General features: G+C 29.6%; 1 protein-coding gene across 1 annotated transcript; it reads left to right on the plus strand.

Annotated features, from left to right (window-relative positions):
• The first annotated feature begins 879 nt into the window (after positions 1-879).
• LOC101506642 (uncharacterized) lies at positions 880-4,540 on the plus strand. The gene is made up of 5 exons (XM_004501307.4): positions 880-1,443; positions 3,414-3,476; positions 3,578-3,640; positions 3,729-3,797; positions 3,895-4,540. The coding sequence occupies exons 1-5, from the start codon at positions 1,129-1,131 to the stop codon at positions 4,159-4,161; spliced, it is 777 nt and encodes a 258-aa protein (XP_004501364.1). The 5' UTR covers positions 880-1,128; the 3' UTR covers positions 4,162-4,540.
• The last annotated feature ends 8,298 nt before the right edge of the window (positions 4,541-12,838 follow it).

The following is a 12,838-nucleotide window of genomic DNA, read 5'->3' on the forward strand; positions in this document are numbered from 1 at the left end:
GATATCCAACCAAATGAATAGAACACTTAAGTGTGGCAACCTTATTTGAATGGAACTTACATGAACGAGAGTGGGTATCCATTTTTATCATAGTAACATAATGTGATATCAGCTAGTAGAAGTTGGAGTCAGATTTGAAACTTTGCAAGGGTTGTGAACTCAAATGTATTTATTACTCCTTTCACACATGTGTTTTGCATATTATGTACATTAAGATCTCTCCCAAGACTGTTTCGTTTAAAGCCATGCCTTGCCGGCAGAAATTTCTCCTAAGAGGTAAGGAAGAAAATTTCATAAGAGGAGCTTTGGGAAGCAAATTTTACTTTGTTTCTCTCCATTGCCTTCGTAAGAGAGCAATCACATATTTATAGTTGTAATTATGATGTAAACTTTTATATTAAAAAAAAAAAAAGTAAATGTGGCTGATACAACTAAAATTACGATCCAATTCATATGGCATGAACTTTGAAAATTAAAGATTAGAATATGGAATAATCTCTGCCGCTGGATTTTGATGATTTCACATATGAGGAGTGCAAGGGGTAATTATGATTTATTATGGTGATACGGAATATATAAAGAGTGAGTAAGAATAAATTGTTGTCAAAAGAGAAAAAAGAAAGAGTAAGTGATTTATTTAAACTTTTTGTGAAGAAAAAAGGAAAGCAATTAATTTTGATTTGAAAAATAGTTTGGCAAGTGAATTTTGTATTATTATAATTAAAAAAATTGACAGTATAAAGAAAAATGAAATGAAAGTGCCACATGTGTGTGTGGGTCCCGTACTCCGAAAGAGAAAAAAGCGAGAGGCCACAGTGACCACACCACGACACACAACCCTTGCCTTTAAGTTTGAGTAACTACTAGGAACGACGAATTACTCGAATCTACTCCATTTTTTCATTCTTCTTCACCGCCACATAATTTCCCTACCTTTCTTCCTATTTTTCTTTCTTTAATTTATTATTTATTATTTATCACTATATAAACCTATCCTCTACCCTCTCTTGGTCTTTTTCACCCAACAAATCCGCCACCCCTCACAATTCTCTCTCTGTCACACACACCACTCTCAACAGATTCTTTTCTCTCTTACATGACTGTTATCCACCAACTCCGACCCACGATATGACGCTCAATGACGACTGGGTCAAAACTGCCATGACGGACGACACGGTTGTCGTCGAGCTTCTCTTACGGCTTAAGCATCGTCTTTCGATTAAATCTCAACCCGCACCGACGCTTCCTTTCTCCTGGGGAAATAAACAACCGCGCTCAAGATCGAGGATAACCGCTTCCGTTTCTCGATGCGACGCCGCCGTTTCGACTAGATGTAGTCCGACTACACCTCTCTCTTGGAGCGGAGGTGCATCGCCATCTGTTACTGCCGACGGTTACGAAGACTCCAGCCGTTACCGCAGCCATCACGCAGCCAGATCCAAGGTTTGATTATTTCTTCTCTCTTCCATTATCTATATGAATCTCTCTCTCTCTCTTCATCTGAAATCTGTTGTTTGACCGAAAAATCTATAAACGGCGGGTAACTCCGCCTTGGAGCGATGTGGCTTCCGGCGGTTGAAACTGCTTTGTGTGTGTGTCAGACATTATTGCTTTGGAACGAAGTTTCCTTGCGTTTTGACGGTTTTGCCCTTGATCTCTTACCAGTTGTTTTTTTCTCGTTTTCCAATCGCGAATATCGTTTTCGATTTTCCGCTTACATCAGATGCTGACTGGCAAATCAGTAAATTTTGCTATATTATTTTCAGTTAATTTTTTTTTTTTTAAGAAAAAGCCATTCGGTATTTGACGCCATTTTTCCTTTTCCTTTTATATATATTTTTTCCATGGGGGGATTTTTGTTAAGAAATCGAGTGTTTCTTTGATTTTCGCTTAATTTTTTTCATTATGAAATCTGGTGACGGAAATGCCCCTGGATGTTTTTGGCGTCAACACTAGAATGGAATGGAAGAAAGATCGTGGCGTTTGTTCTCGCCTGCTTTGGCGTTACTTACCTCTCATTCAATGGTTTATTGACCAAAACACCCTTCTTTTGTTCGAATAAGATTCCACAAATCACTTTTCTTATTTCTTTTGACAGTTAAAATTAAAATAAAAGTTCTTATATGACCGCTTGTAAATAATTTTCGAAAATATTTTATTTTTTATTTAAATTATTTAATTATATTAAACTAAGTGGGGTAAAATTAAATTATTTAATATTATTTAATTTCGCTGTGGTCAATTTGTATCGCCGATTGTATGTGGGTCCCTCCCTGTGATTTAATGTAGGGATGGGTTCAGAGGATAGGAGATTGGTTTGTGAGTTGTGACTGCGATTCCTGACTATGGGTTTCTACAGTTCTAGTTTGGGATGGGATGTTTTTGTTAATCGCTACCGTGGGTCTAATCTTTGTCGCCGGTATTGTTTGATTGTGTTATAATTATTAGGGGTTCGCTAACTTAAAGGAGAATTGTTTATTATGACGAGAATTTAATACATATCCATCCATTTTTAAATGTATAAAAAAGTTACTCCAAAGAATCTCCCTCTTATTGTTTCAAGATATTTTGTTATTAATAAAATAAATTTATTCATTTACTATATCATGAAGTCATGGCATCAGAAGAGTAACTGGTTTGGAGAGGGGTTTCTCTTTCTCGTGTTGAATTCGGTTGAGACGCACAACACCAGGGCATACAACAACCATCATTATGAGTAGTTGTTAGATGAGGTATCAGTATCACGGGGCTGACAGTGAAGGTAGGTGGTGGTGTCTAAAATTTTAGGAAGTTAAAACTCTAAATATTTATTATTAGGATTTTGTTGGGGAGAAGAGACAGGCATGCACCACGCAGAATCTGCGGCTTTTGGCCCACTTCAGTCGGTAGCATGCAGCGCGCTGTGCTCATTGCCTCATTTTGTTTTCTATAAGCTTATCCCCAAAAATTAATATCTAATATAATAATATCTTCATTTAAAATAAATGAAATTAGAGATCGAGAGTATAGCTCATGGGATCAAAGTCACGTGAGCATTCCAAATAAGATCATCACGTGCTATCGCGTGCCTCCAGCTGAGGTGTCCTATGTGGATTACTTTTTGGCAAACCCGTCACCCAATTTGCTTTTTCAACAAAAAAAGAACAATCAATGGTATGGTGATGGTCGCTTTGTTTTTGTCATTGATCTGATACGTGTACCAATGCATAAACAGATCCATGTTGTGCCACTGCTTGGTTTTCATTTAATTTTATATTTTGATTTGATATATTATATTATACAAGTAACCTAGATAAAAATTGTTATCTTTTTTATTCTTTTAAATCAACTAAGATCCCATTTCTCCCTTTTGTATCATCCTTCACTATATGGCACTATTATGTTAATACTTAATAATGCCAATTTTATTTCAGGCTACTGCCACAAGTGGATACACTAGCAACTCCGCCTCTACCAAAAGGTGCGGAAGAAAAAAGGTAAAGCTAGCTACTTTGGTTGGTTTAATCTTCTTTCTCGATGCAGCTACCTCCTTTTCTTTAACAATGTCAAATGATGATTGTTTTTTGCCATTATCTAGTCCTTTGCAGAATTGAAGGAAGAGGAAAGCTCCCTGCTAAAGGAAAGAATATATTTAGAAAGGGTAATTTTCTGATCTGGTATACATGTTAAGATAGCATACATGATTGGTTGATTATTAATATATTGACTTATTAAGTGTTGTTTTGCAGGAGATAGCAACAAAAAATGCAAATTTTGAGGTGATGAGAACTACAAATGAGAGTTTGAAGAGGATGAAGGTGCATTCAAAATTTCCCCTCTGTGAATCATAATATATATTATCTGATATGTCCATTTCTTTATTTGGTACTAAACTCAATTTTGTTGTGTTGTCAGCTTGATTTCGGATCAAAATCTCATAACAAGCCAAGTTCAAAGTCTGTTGAACTGCGGGGTAAGCATGCTGGTGGTCAGCCCCACCAAAGAATAGTACCTTCTGAAGTCCTCCCACGTACCACTCTAGATGATACTCATTCACAAGCACCAGAGTCTAGACCAAATGTAATCGAGTCCTCCGGGCAGAGTTTTTTCATGATACCAGATCTAAATATGATGCCGTCTGATGATGGTTCTTGCGCTGACGCTCAATATGGTATGAGTTAAGACACAACTGCTTTGTTTCGTAGCAAGCGTGGTTCTTGGAACAATTACGCTACAACACTGCACAATGTACAGGCTGATAGAGAGCATTCTGAAGACTGCATCGAATAGAAATCGACGGCCAACGTCGTGTACTAGAAATGTTTCTTTATGCAACTACCAATTCTTACGAAAGGGATAACAAGCGGCAATGGTGAAAGGGGAAGTTTTCTTGGGTAGTGCAAGCCGTAAGGCTGTAGAGTAGAGATATTCATATACTACTAGCGTCGCAGGTTCCTCCGATTCATGAAAACATATGTACCATTCTTTCGTTGGTTAAACCTCTTGAATTCCTTTATAATGTGTCTTGTTTAAATTAATTTACAAATTGCAATTTACATCAGTCGCACCTTCACTCTACAAGTTCATGTGTTCTGTCGTTCGACTTTAGCTATAAATAGGATGTTTTTTGGTTTGAGAACTTGTTTATTTTTGAAGCTCGTGCCTCTGAAGGAACCTAATAAGAACATTCATTTATTTTAAACGGAAACTTCTCTGCTCTATTTCCGTCTTAACCATACTAACTAGTCATCAAAATATGAAAAAATAATGTAGAGGGAGAGGAGGGTAATATTAAGAGATACAGAAAATAGGGAAATATAGAAGTTAATGAAAGAGAGGACCTGATCCGGACTGAGAAAGAGGGTTTGAGACTTATAAGATGAGTAGAATGAGAGGTATTGTGATATAATGTGTGTACCTTCTTTGAGTTTAGACGTCGTTTATAGTATAGCTGAGGTGGGCTCGAGGAGATGGCCGTGACGACGAAGCTTCTTGTTTGTTGACCTTGCCTGGGAGCTACAAGCGGTGATGTACCTGTTGAATGTGATATTTGATTTTGGGTTTTTATTGGATTCGGGCTTTTGCCGTGTACGGCGCAAGACCAAATTTACAAGGTACTTCATCCCCATAAACTCATTTCTTTTATGTCATAGTACTTTGATCTGAATTCAATTCTCTATGTCGTGCCTCGTTTTTGCAGGTGTCTCCTCCTTCAGAGAAGAGCCATCAATGGTGCAATTGTCAAGATGTTCTTCGTAGCGTCCCACTTTACTCTGAATAATGAATAATGGTCGACAAAGTCGTTTATAAGATAGGTTATACTAATAAGTGCCAGAAAGTCACTTATTAATGAAATAAAATGGAAATAAAATACAATTACTGAATAAAATTTATAATTTTAAAATTGTACAATTTTTAGGTTTTTATATTTAAATTTTTAATAAGTGTTATAAAGGAATTTGATAGTATTTTCTTTGTAAATAACTATCTGAATTTTGACAATTTTACACCATTTAACAAATATAGTTAATGTTAAATGAAATAGAAAAATTATAAATTATTTCATAAATATTATTTATTAATGGAATGAGAAACATGTATTAAAAGAATTAAAATAAAAAGATGGTAATTGACATAATAAGAAAAGGATTATTTATAATTTATTGATATTCTAAAATGATATATAATTTGACAAATATATTTAGAATGAAATAAGTTAGGAGGGATGGAGTAGTTATAATCTCGTTGACTTTTTGATGGTTTACTTCATGAGAATAAATTAAAACTATATAGCGCTGTGGTCCCTTCCACTTTGTGGGGTTTTCTTATATACTTATGAATGTATTTACCATTTCGTTACATGGATTGGAGTAGCGTTTGTAAAATTTGAACAAATCATGGGCCATATTCCCCAAGCCTGCTTCAGCCGATAAGTTTTTTATTCTCTTTCCATTTATTAATTTAGCCACATTTAACTAACTTTTCATCGGTTGTTGGGTAGTATTTTTCCCATTTAACTAACTAATTTTACATCTGTTGTCGGCAGAGTTTATGATCCCTCTCCAAACAAAAACTTGAGGCCAAGCAAAAAAGGTGTACTTTAGCGGTAAGCAGTATCTAATATGGTCAAAAGTCAAAACCCTATGCTCTCGTTTTGTTGGGACAAAAAACTGTGCCTCTTGTATTTCTTTCTCACATCATTTTGTTATTGTTTGATTGAGATTTGATGATTCAGATATTTAATTTAATAATTTAAGTTTTTTTCCTTAAAATTAAGATTTACATCGTGCAATCTCACCTCTCACACAATTGGAATAAATTTATATGATGAGGTACTGGACCAAATGTAAATTATTTTAGTGTGTGGCAGTTTAATATTTCATTTCATTGAAGTGTGAAATGAAGTCTAGAATCAACGAACGATATAACAAATGTGAAAAACTAAAGGTCAGTTATTCTATGTATTTTTTGCCAATATCAAAATGAATCCTTATTATAGCAAATTGATATCCTTATTATCGCAGTTAACCCTACTGTTGTTAACGATTTCAACAATTAATCTATCTTGCATTGTCATCGTCTTTTCCTACATCGATTGATGAATCTTCCTGTTTCTATGTGATTCCTGAATGAATCACTTCCAAAATCCTAACATGGGATGTTAATGATTCAATTCTATGTGTTTTTATAAATTAGAACAGTGAAAAAAGAATTTTAATTTACGTTGAAAACTCCACATCATCAATCTATTTGACACGTCAAATTTGATTAAAGGATCAAATATAAAAAATAAATTAGAAGAATTAATTTTCATGGATTAATTAAAATTAAAAATTAAAACTTTAATTAAGTAATAATTATATATTATATGACAAAATGTTTAATTTTTTTATAAAATATATTAAGATGTCAAAAACTAATATCAGTTAGCATGTTTAAATTAAAAAATAATGCGAATTTAAAACTAAAAAATTACACAAAAGTTGACTTAAATCCAAAGAAAAAAATATTAAATTTTAATTTAATTAAAAAATATTAATATTAGACGTCTTGTTCGAATTTAAATTCAAGACTTATCAGTTGCGTGCAATTTTACGACGATATTAAAGACAAAAAATAAAAACAAAAATATTTTACAAACTAAAAATTGAAGACATTTTATATAAAATTAAAATATAATAATAAATTTTTAAATGAACAAAAACTTATTTTATTTAAAATATTAATATAACTTACAGTTTAAATAGATATTATATTCTATAAAATATTATATTAAATTTTAAAATTAAATCTACTCTTAACAACCTCTATATTTGTATTGAAGCGGCTAAAAAATATTTTTATTAAATTAGTTTTTTTTAGGCAAGAGTAAATTATTTATTAACTAATTAGTATATTCCATTAGCATGTAACTAGTTAGTTTATCTATAGATATATTATATTATTTGTTTGAATAAGTTAATATATAAAAGAATTTTGAATACTGTAATATGTCATGTGAAAATTCAAAAAATGTTTTGCTTAGAACCAAAATATATAAAGACTTAATTGTATGTTTTATCTCTTTATACTTATCAATTCATGAAATTAATTCTTTATTTTAAAATATGAAAATTTTAATGTATTTTATATTTTTGTTTAATTTAATCTTGGGATATATAATCAATTTAGAAACATTAATTATTTATATATCATTAATTGAACTACAAAAATCAATATCAAAAGATAAAACTCATTTTTTAAGGGTTTTGTTGCAATTTAATGAATTTTAATTATTTTATATCATTTTATCATATATCATATTAATTTAAATATTTCACATCATTTTTAGTTAAAAAGTAAAATAAAAAATCAAAATTATTATATTTTAAAACAGAGAAACTTATTTTGTAAATTGATAAAATTACAGAACTGAAATTGAAATTAAACCAAATACCAAATAGATAATAAGTCACACTTAGAGCTTGATACTTTTTAGCATACTAGCTATTCTAGATAATCTATTTTCACCCTTAAGTTTTAAAATGAAAATAATTCAAAAAATAAAAATGAGTCTATCAGAAATATATGTATATGTCTTAGTAGAAAATTTGTTTGACTCGGTTAAAAAGAATTATTTTACACTGTTTGAACCCAGACCCAAATTTTTGTATCAATCTCAATTTTATTCTCGCATAGTTCACAATAAATATTTAAGACAAAATTATTCTGACAATTTAAAAAATGCGACAAATTTAAAAATTTCACATTAAAGTTGGAACATGAATCAATTTTGTACACATTTGTAATAAAACAACTTCTTTGGATATAGCCAACACTAAATCTATTTATGAGATTTTCGGCAAAAGGATATATCTGAACATAGAGTATGTTACTCTATAAATTTAAATATTGTTTAAGTTCTACGTTGAATAAATCGCATATATTAAGTAATTTTTAATTTTATAAATAATAAAATCTCATATTTAATAGAAAATATATACTTTTTCCATCACTATATAAATGAGTATGAAACTCTTCTCAAAAGTACAATTTGAATAATATCATAAAACGTGTTAAAAGAGAATAATTTAGTTTGCGATTCAATGGTATCTTTGGTGTTATATATATTTTGAAATAGTTTTTGAAACTAAAAAACAACTGTTTCTTTAAGATTTATTTAAAAATAATTTTATAGTATTTTATTTTTTATTTAAATATGTATATACATAAGAAAATAAAAACAAAGATTAAAAATCTTCTCCCTCTAAAGATTAGCAAAATCTAAAACATGGAAGGCTTAATCTATTTATATGATAATTTTCTCTAATACTAGATGGGATTTCATCCCATCAACTACTAGACTGAACTCTTACCCCAAAAGCAACGATATCAGATGCACTGCTATCATTGAAAATTTGAATATGCTTCTGCAAGCATTAGGTTCAGAATATTTTTAAACACGTTAAATTGTTTTACTTAGCGTTGGAGGATGTTGGCCCTAACTTTTTTTTGTCTTTTCAAAAGTTCATTTATGTATCGTATTTTCAACAAATATTTTTTAATTTTTAAGTTTTTGAAAAAATTCGAAATACTCTTATGCTCCAAATATTTTATTTAAAAAATGTATTTATAAATTTGACAAAAAAAAATTGAAATATACTTTGATTTTAAAATGTGAAAAAATATTAACTATTTGTTTTACTTAAAAGCTAAAAAAAATTAGCGAAATATTAATTTGTATTTTGAATTTTCTAAAAGATTTCATAAATGGAATTGAATTTTTATTAAAAAAGTTGAAAAGCTTTTTGTAATTTTTTGGGAGGGTGGAGACAAACTGCAAGGGTGTGAAGTAAATTTTACCTGATTAAAACTTCAATTCTTTTTATGGGTTGGATTATTTTGTTTGATGGGCTGGACTAGTGGGTCTGGGTTTGTTTGGTTTGATGGTTCTTTTATATTGTCTTTTTAGCTATTTCTTTTTTATGACTAACCAAACCTAAATTGTTTGATTCAAATTTTATATTTTGTAGTTTTGGTATATTTTGAAGTGATTGGTCAAATACACAGTAACTAAACTTAAATTGTTTGATTTAATTTCTCATATTTTTTTTGTTTCTAGAAATATAATTTTTTATGAAATAATTTTTCCTTTCTTTAAAGATGTTTCTGCAGGTGCTCCTACATTTATTGTTAGTGATACTATAACCAATAACCAACCAAATCTACTAGCCTTGAGCCAACTAGTCCTAATCCATTAATCACCAACTCTGAAATACAAACCGCTCATATCCCTCTTAGAAAATCAACCAGAATAATAACTAGGTCTCCTTACCTTCAACATTATGATTGCAATCTTCTTACTTTCCAATTACATAATACTGTTTCAACCACTTCATACCCTATTTCTTCCACCTTGAACTATGATAGACGTGCTCCTAATTACAAAAGTTTTTGTTTCATTGTTTCTTCAATTAAGGAACCTCAAACATATACTCATGCGAGCAAACATGATTGCTGAAACTTAGCTATGAAAACAAAATTAACAACCCTTGAAACCACAAATACTTGGTTTATTACTTCCTAGTATGCAACTTCCTAACTCTATTACTTCTCATTCTAAAGTTTACAAATTAAATATATATATATATATATATATATATATATATATAGTTTGAAACAAGCAAGTAGACAATGGCATTCTAAGTTATTTGAATCTCTTTTATCCTTTGGTTACAAGCAATCTTCTGTCGACTTTTCTCTTTTCACAAAAATAATTGATTCTAATTTTACTACTTTACTTATATATGTTGATGACATTGTCCTTACAGGCAATGATTACAATGAAATTCAGCATGTCAAATCATTTCTTGACAAACGTTTTAAAATAAAGAATTTGAGTTTATTAAGATATTTCTTTGGTTTAGAAATTTTTAAGTCTGATAAAGGCATTTTACTAAATCAACGTAAATATATTCTTGACCTTTTACAAGACACATAAACTTTAGCGAGGAAACCTTCTCTAACGCCCGATGACACTTCTTTAAAACTTCATTTATCTGATTCACCTCTTTATACGAATGAATCGGAATTTAAACGATTAATAGGGCGTCTCCTATATCTTACTGCAACTCGTCCTGATATTTCCTTTATTGTGAAACAATTAAGTCAATATATTTTAAAACCTCTTCAAGTACATTATAAAGTTGCCTTTAAAATATTGCATTATCTAAAAAACTCCCTTGTCAAATGACAGTTTTTTTCCTACTTCTTCCAACTTACAATTTTCAGGTTTTGCAGATTCTAATTTGGCAACTTGTCCTATCACTCGTAGATCAGTAATTGGATTTTGTGTTTTTCTAAGCTACTTTCTCATATCTTGGAAGTCCAAGAAGTAGCCTACAGTTTCCAGGTCTAGTTCAAAAGCAGAGTACCCCGCTTTAGCTAGCCTCACGTGTGAACTATAATGACTAGAATTTCTTTTTCATGGTCTTGGTATTAAGTTTGCAGCTCCAGCTTCTGTTTTTTGTGACAATAAATCTACAATATACTTGGCTCATAATCCAACTTTTCATGAGCAAACCAAGCATATTGAGTTAAACTGTCACATAATTAGAGAAAAGTTCAAGAAAGACCTCCTCAAGCTTTTTCATGTGTCTTCTACAACTCAAATTACATATATTTTTACCAAACATTTGTATAACTTTTGGTGGAGTATTGCAAATAGAACATCAAAATAAGAGTTAGTTAGGATTAATAGGGATTAGTTAGAATTTTCCTATTATTATGAGGTTTGTTAATTGTTATTAGCGTGATATATTTTCTCTATTTAAGAGGTTCATCTCCTCTAAAACAAGAGTTTAATATAAACTCTTGATCAATGAATAGATGAGAAATATTCAGTCTCGTGTTTATGTGATTTTTAGTTCAATAGATGGATTGAATAGTGAGATACATTATTATTACTATTATTATTATTATTATTATTATTATTATTATTATTATTATTATTATTATTATTTATTTTTTTATTATTATTATTATTTATATATATATATATATTTAAAATAAATACTTTTAAATTTTTATGTTATTGTATATTTATAAAAGTTAAATTAATCAAATACTTTAACTTTAATTGATTAGTTTTTTAGTTACATGTTATAAGTTATTAATTAGTTTTTCTATTATCAGATAGCTTAATTGTATCAAAGGGAACTCTAAAATTATGGTATATATATATATATATATATAAGATATTTTTATTCTTTCTGTTCCACAATTATTAATCAATTTCAAAAAAAAGTTATTAAAAAATAATTAACCATTTTAATTTGTCGGAGAAACGTCACCGCCGTGGACCACATGAGCTCTGCTGCTCACCGTGCCGCAGACTCTCCCCAACTCCACCGTGTGGTCACCTCAACCACGACTTTATTATTAAATAATTATAATAAATAATTATTTAATCTTAAAATATTTAAAATTATTATTGTAAAAAAATATTTAAATTGTTTTTTAAATTATTAAAAAAAAGGTATTTTCATTTTTCAACAAATTTGTATTTTTTTAAAGAACAGTTTTTTCATTTAAAGAAAACATAATTTTTATTTTAAAACAAAAAACAGTTTTCAAAATTATAAAAGCATTTTATAAATTAATTATTATAAAAAAACTGTTTTTAAAATATTTTCGAAAATCATTTTTTTTTTGTAAAAAGTAGGTATGTAAAATAATAAATAAAATTATTTTTTCAAAATAATAAACTATTATTATTTTAAGTTTATAATTTATTAAAATATTAAAAAATAAATAAATAAACGGATTGGATTGATATTCATCCATTGAAATGTAATAATGATTGGATTGGATGATTTTTATTTTTAATAAATTGATTGGATTGAATCTCTTAAATAATTTTTAGACGGTAAATAGATTAATGAAATCTTTTGCAGAGTTGTTAGATAGGTCACCACAGCTCCGCCTGATATGACCCTAAGTGTTTTTACACATTAATGAAACATTTTAGTCTGATCCACTTTGTTATGGAGCCACATGTTTTCAAGATTGGTTCGTCCATTATGAGTCCGTCCCATTTCTCTCGATATTTTTATCTATATTAATAAAAATTAAAAGACAAAACATTCTCATTCACTTACCAATACAATAAAAGAAAATTATGATACATAACACCACTATATAAAACCAAGTTTCATTAAGTCTTAAAAATTAAGATGTTGAATTAATAGTTCTAGTCTTGGTCAACATTATAAGCACCCCAACGATGCTATGTTGTTCTTGGTTTTTAGTAAATTATGCTTTTTTTTTTCTTTTTAATTATGGTTGACATATTACTTTTGTTTTTCAAAATCAACTCAAA

This window comes from Cicer arietinum, chromosome 5, assembly GCF_000331145.2.
Source record: "Cicer arietinum cultivar CDC Frontier isolate Library 1 chromosome 5, Cicar.CDCFrontier_v2.0, whole genome shotgun sequence".
NCBI lineage: Eukaryota > Viridiplantae > Streptophyta > Magnoliopsida > Fabales > Fabaceae > Cicer > Cicer arietinum.

Coding starts and splice junctions, on each gene's coding strand:
- LOC101506642 (XM_004501307.4), top strand. CDS start 1,129: ATGACGCTCAATGACGACTGGGTCAAAACTGCCATGACGGACGACACG. Junction 3,641..3,728: donor AAAGAATATATTTAGAAAGG/GTAATTTTCTGA, acceptor GTTGTTTTGCAG/GAGATAGCAACAAAAAATGC. Junction 3,798..3,894: donor AGAGTTTGAAGAGGATGAAG/GTGCATTCAAAA, acceptor TTGTGTTGTCAG/CTTGATTTCGGATCAAAATC.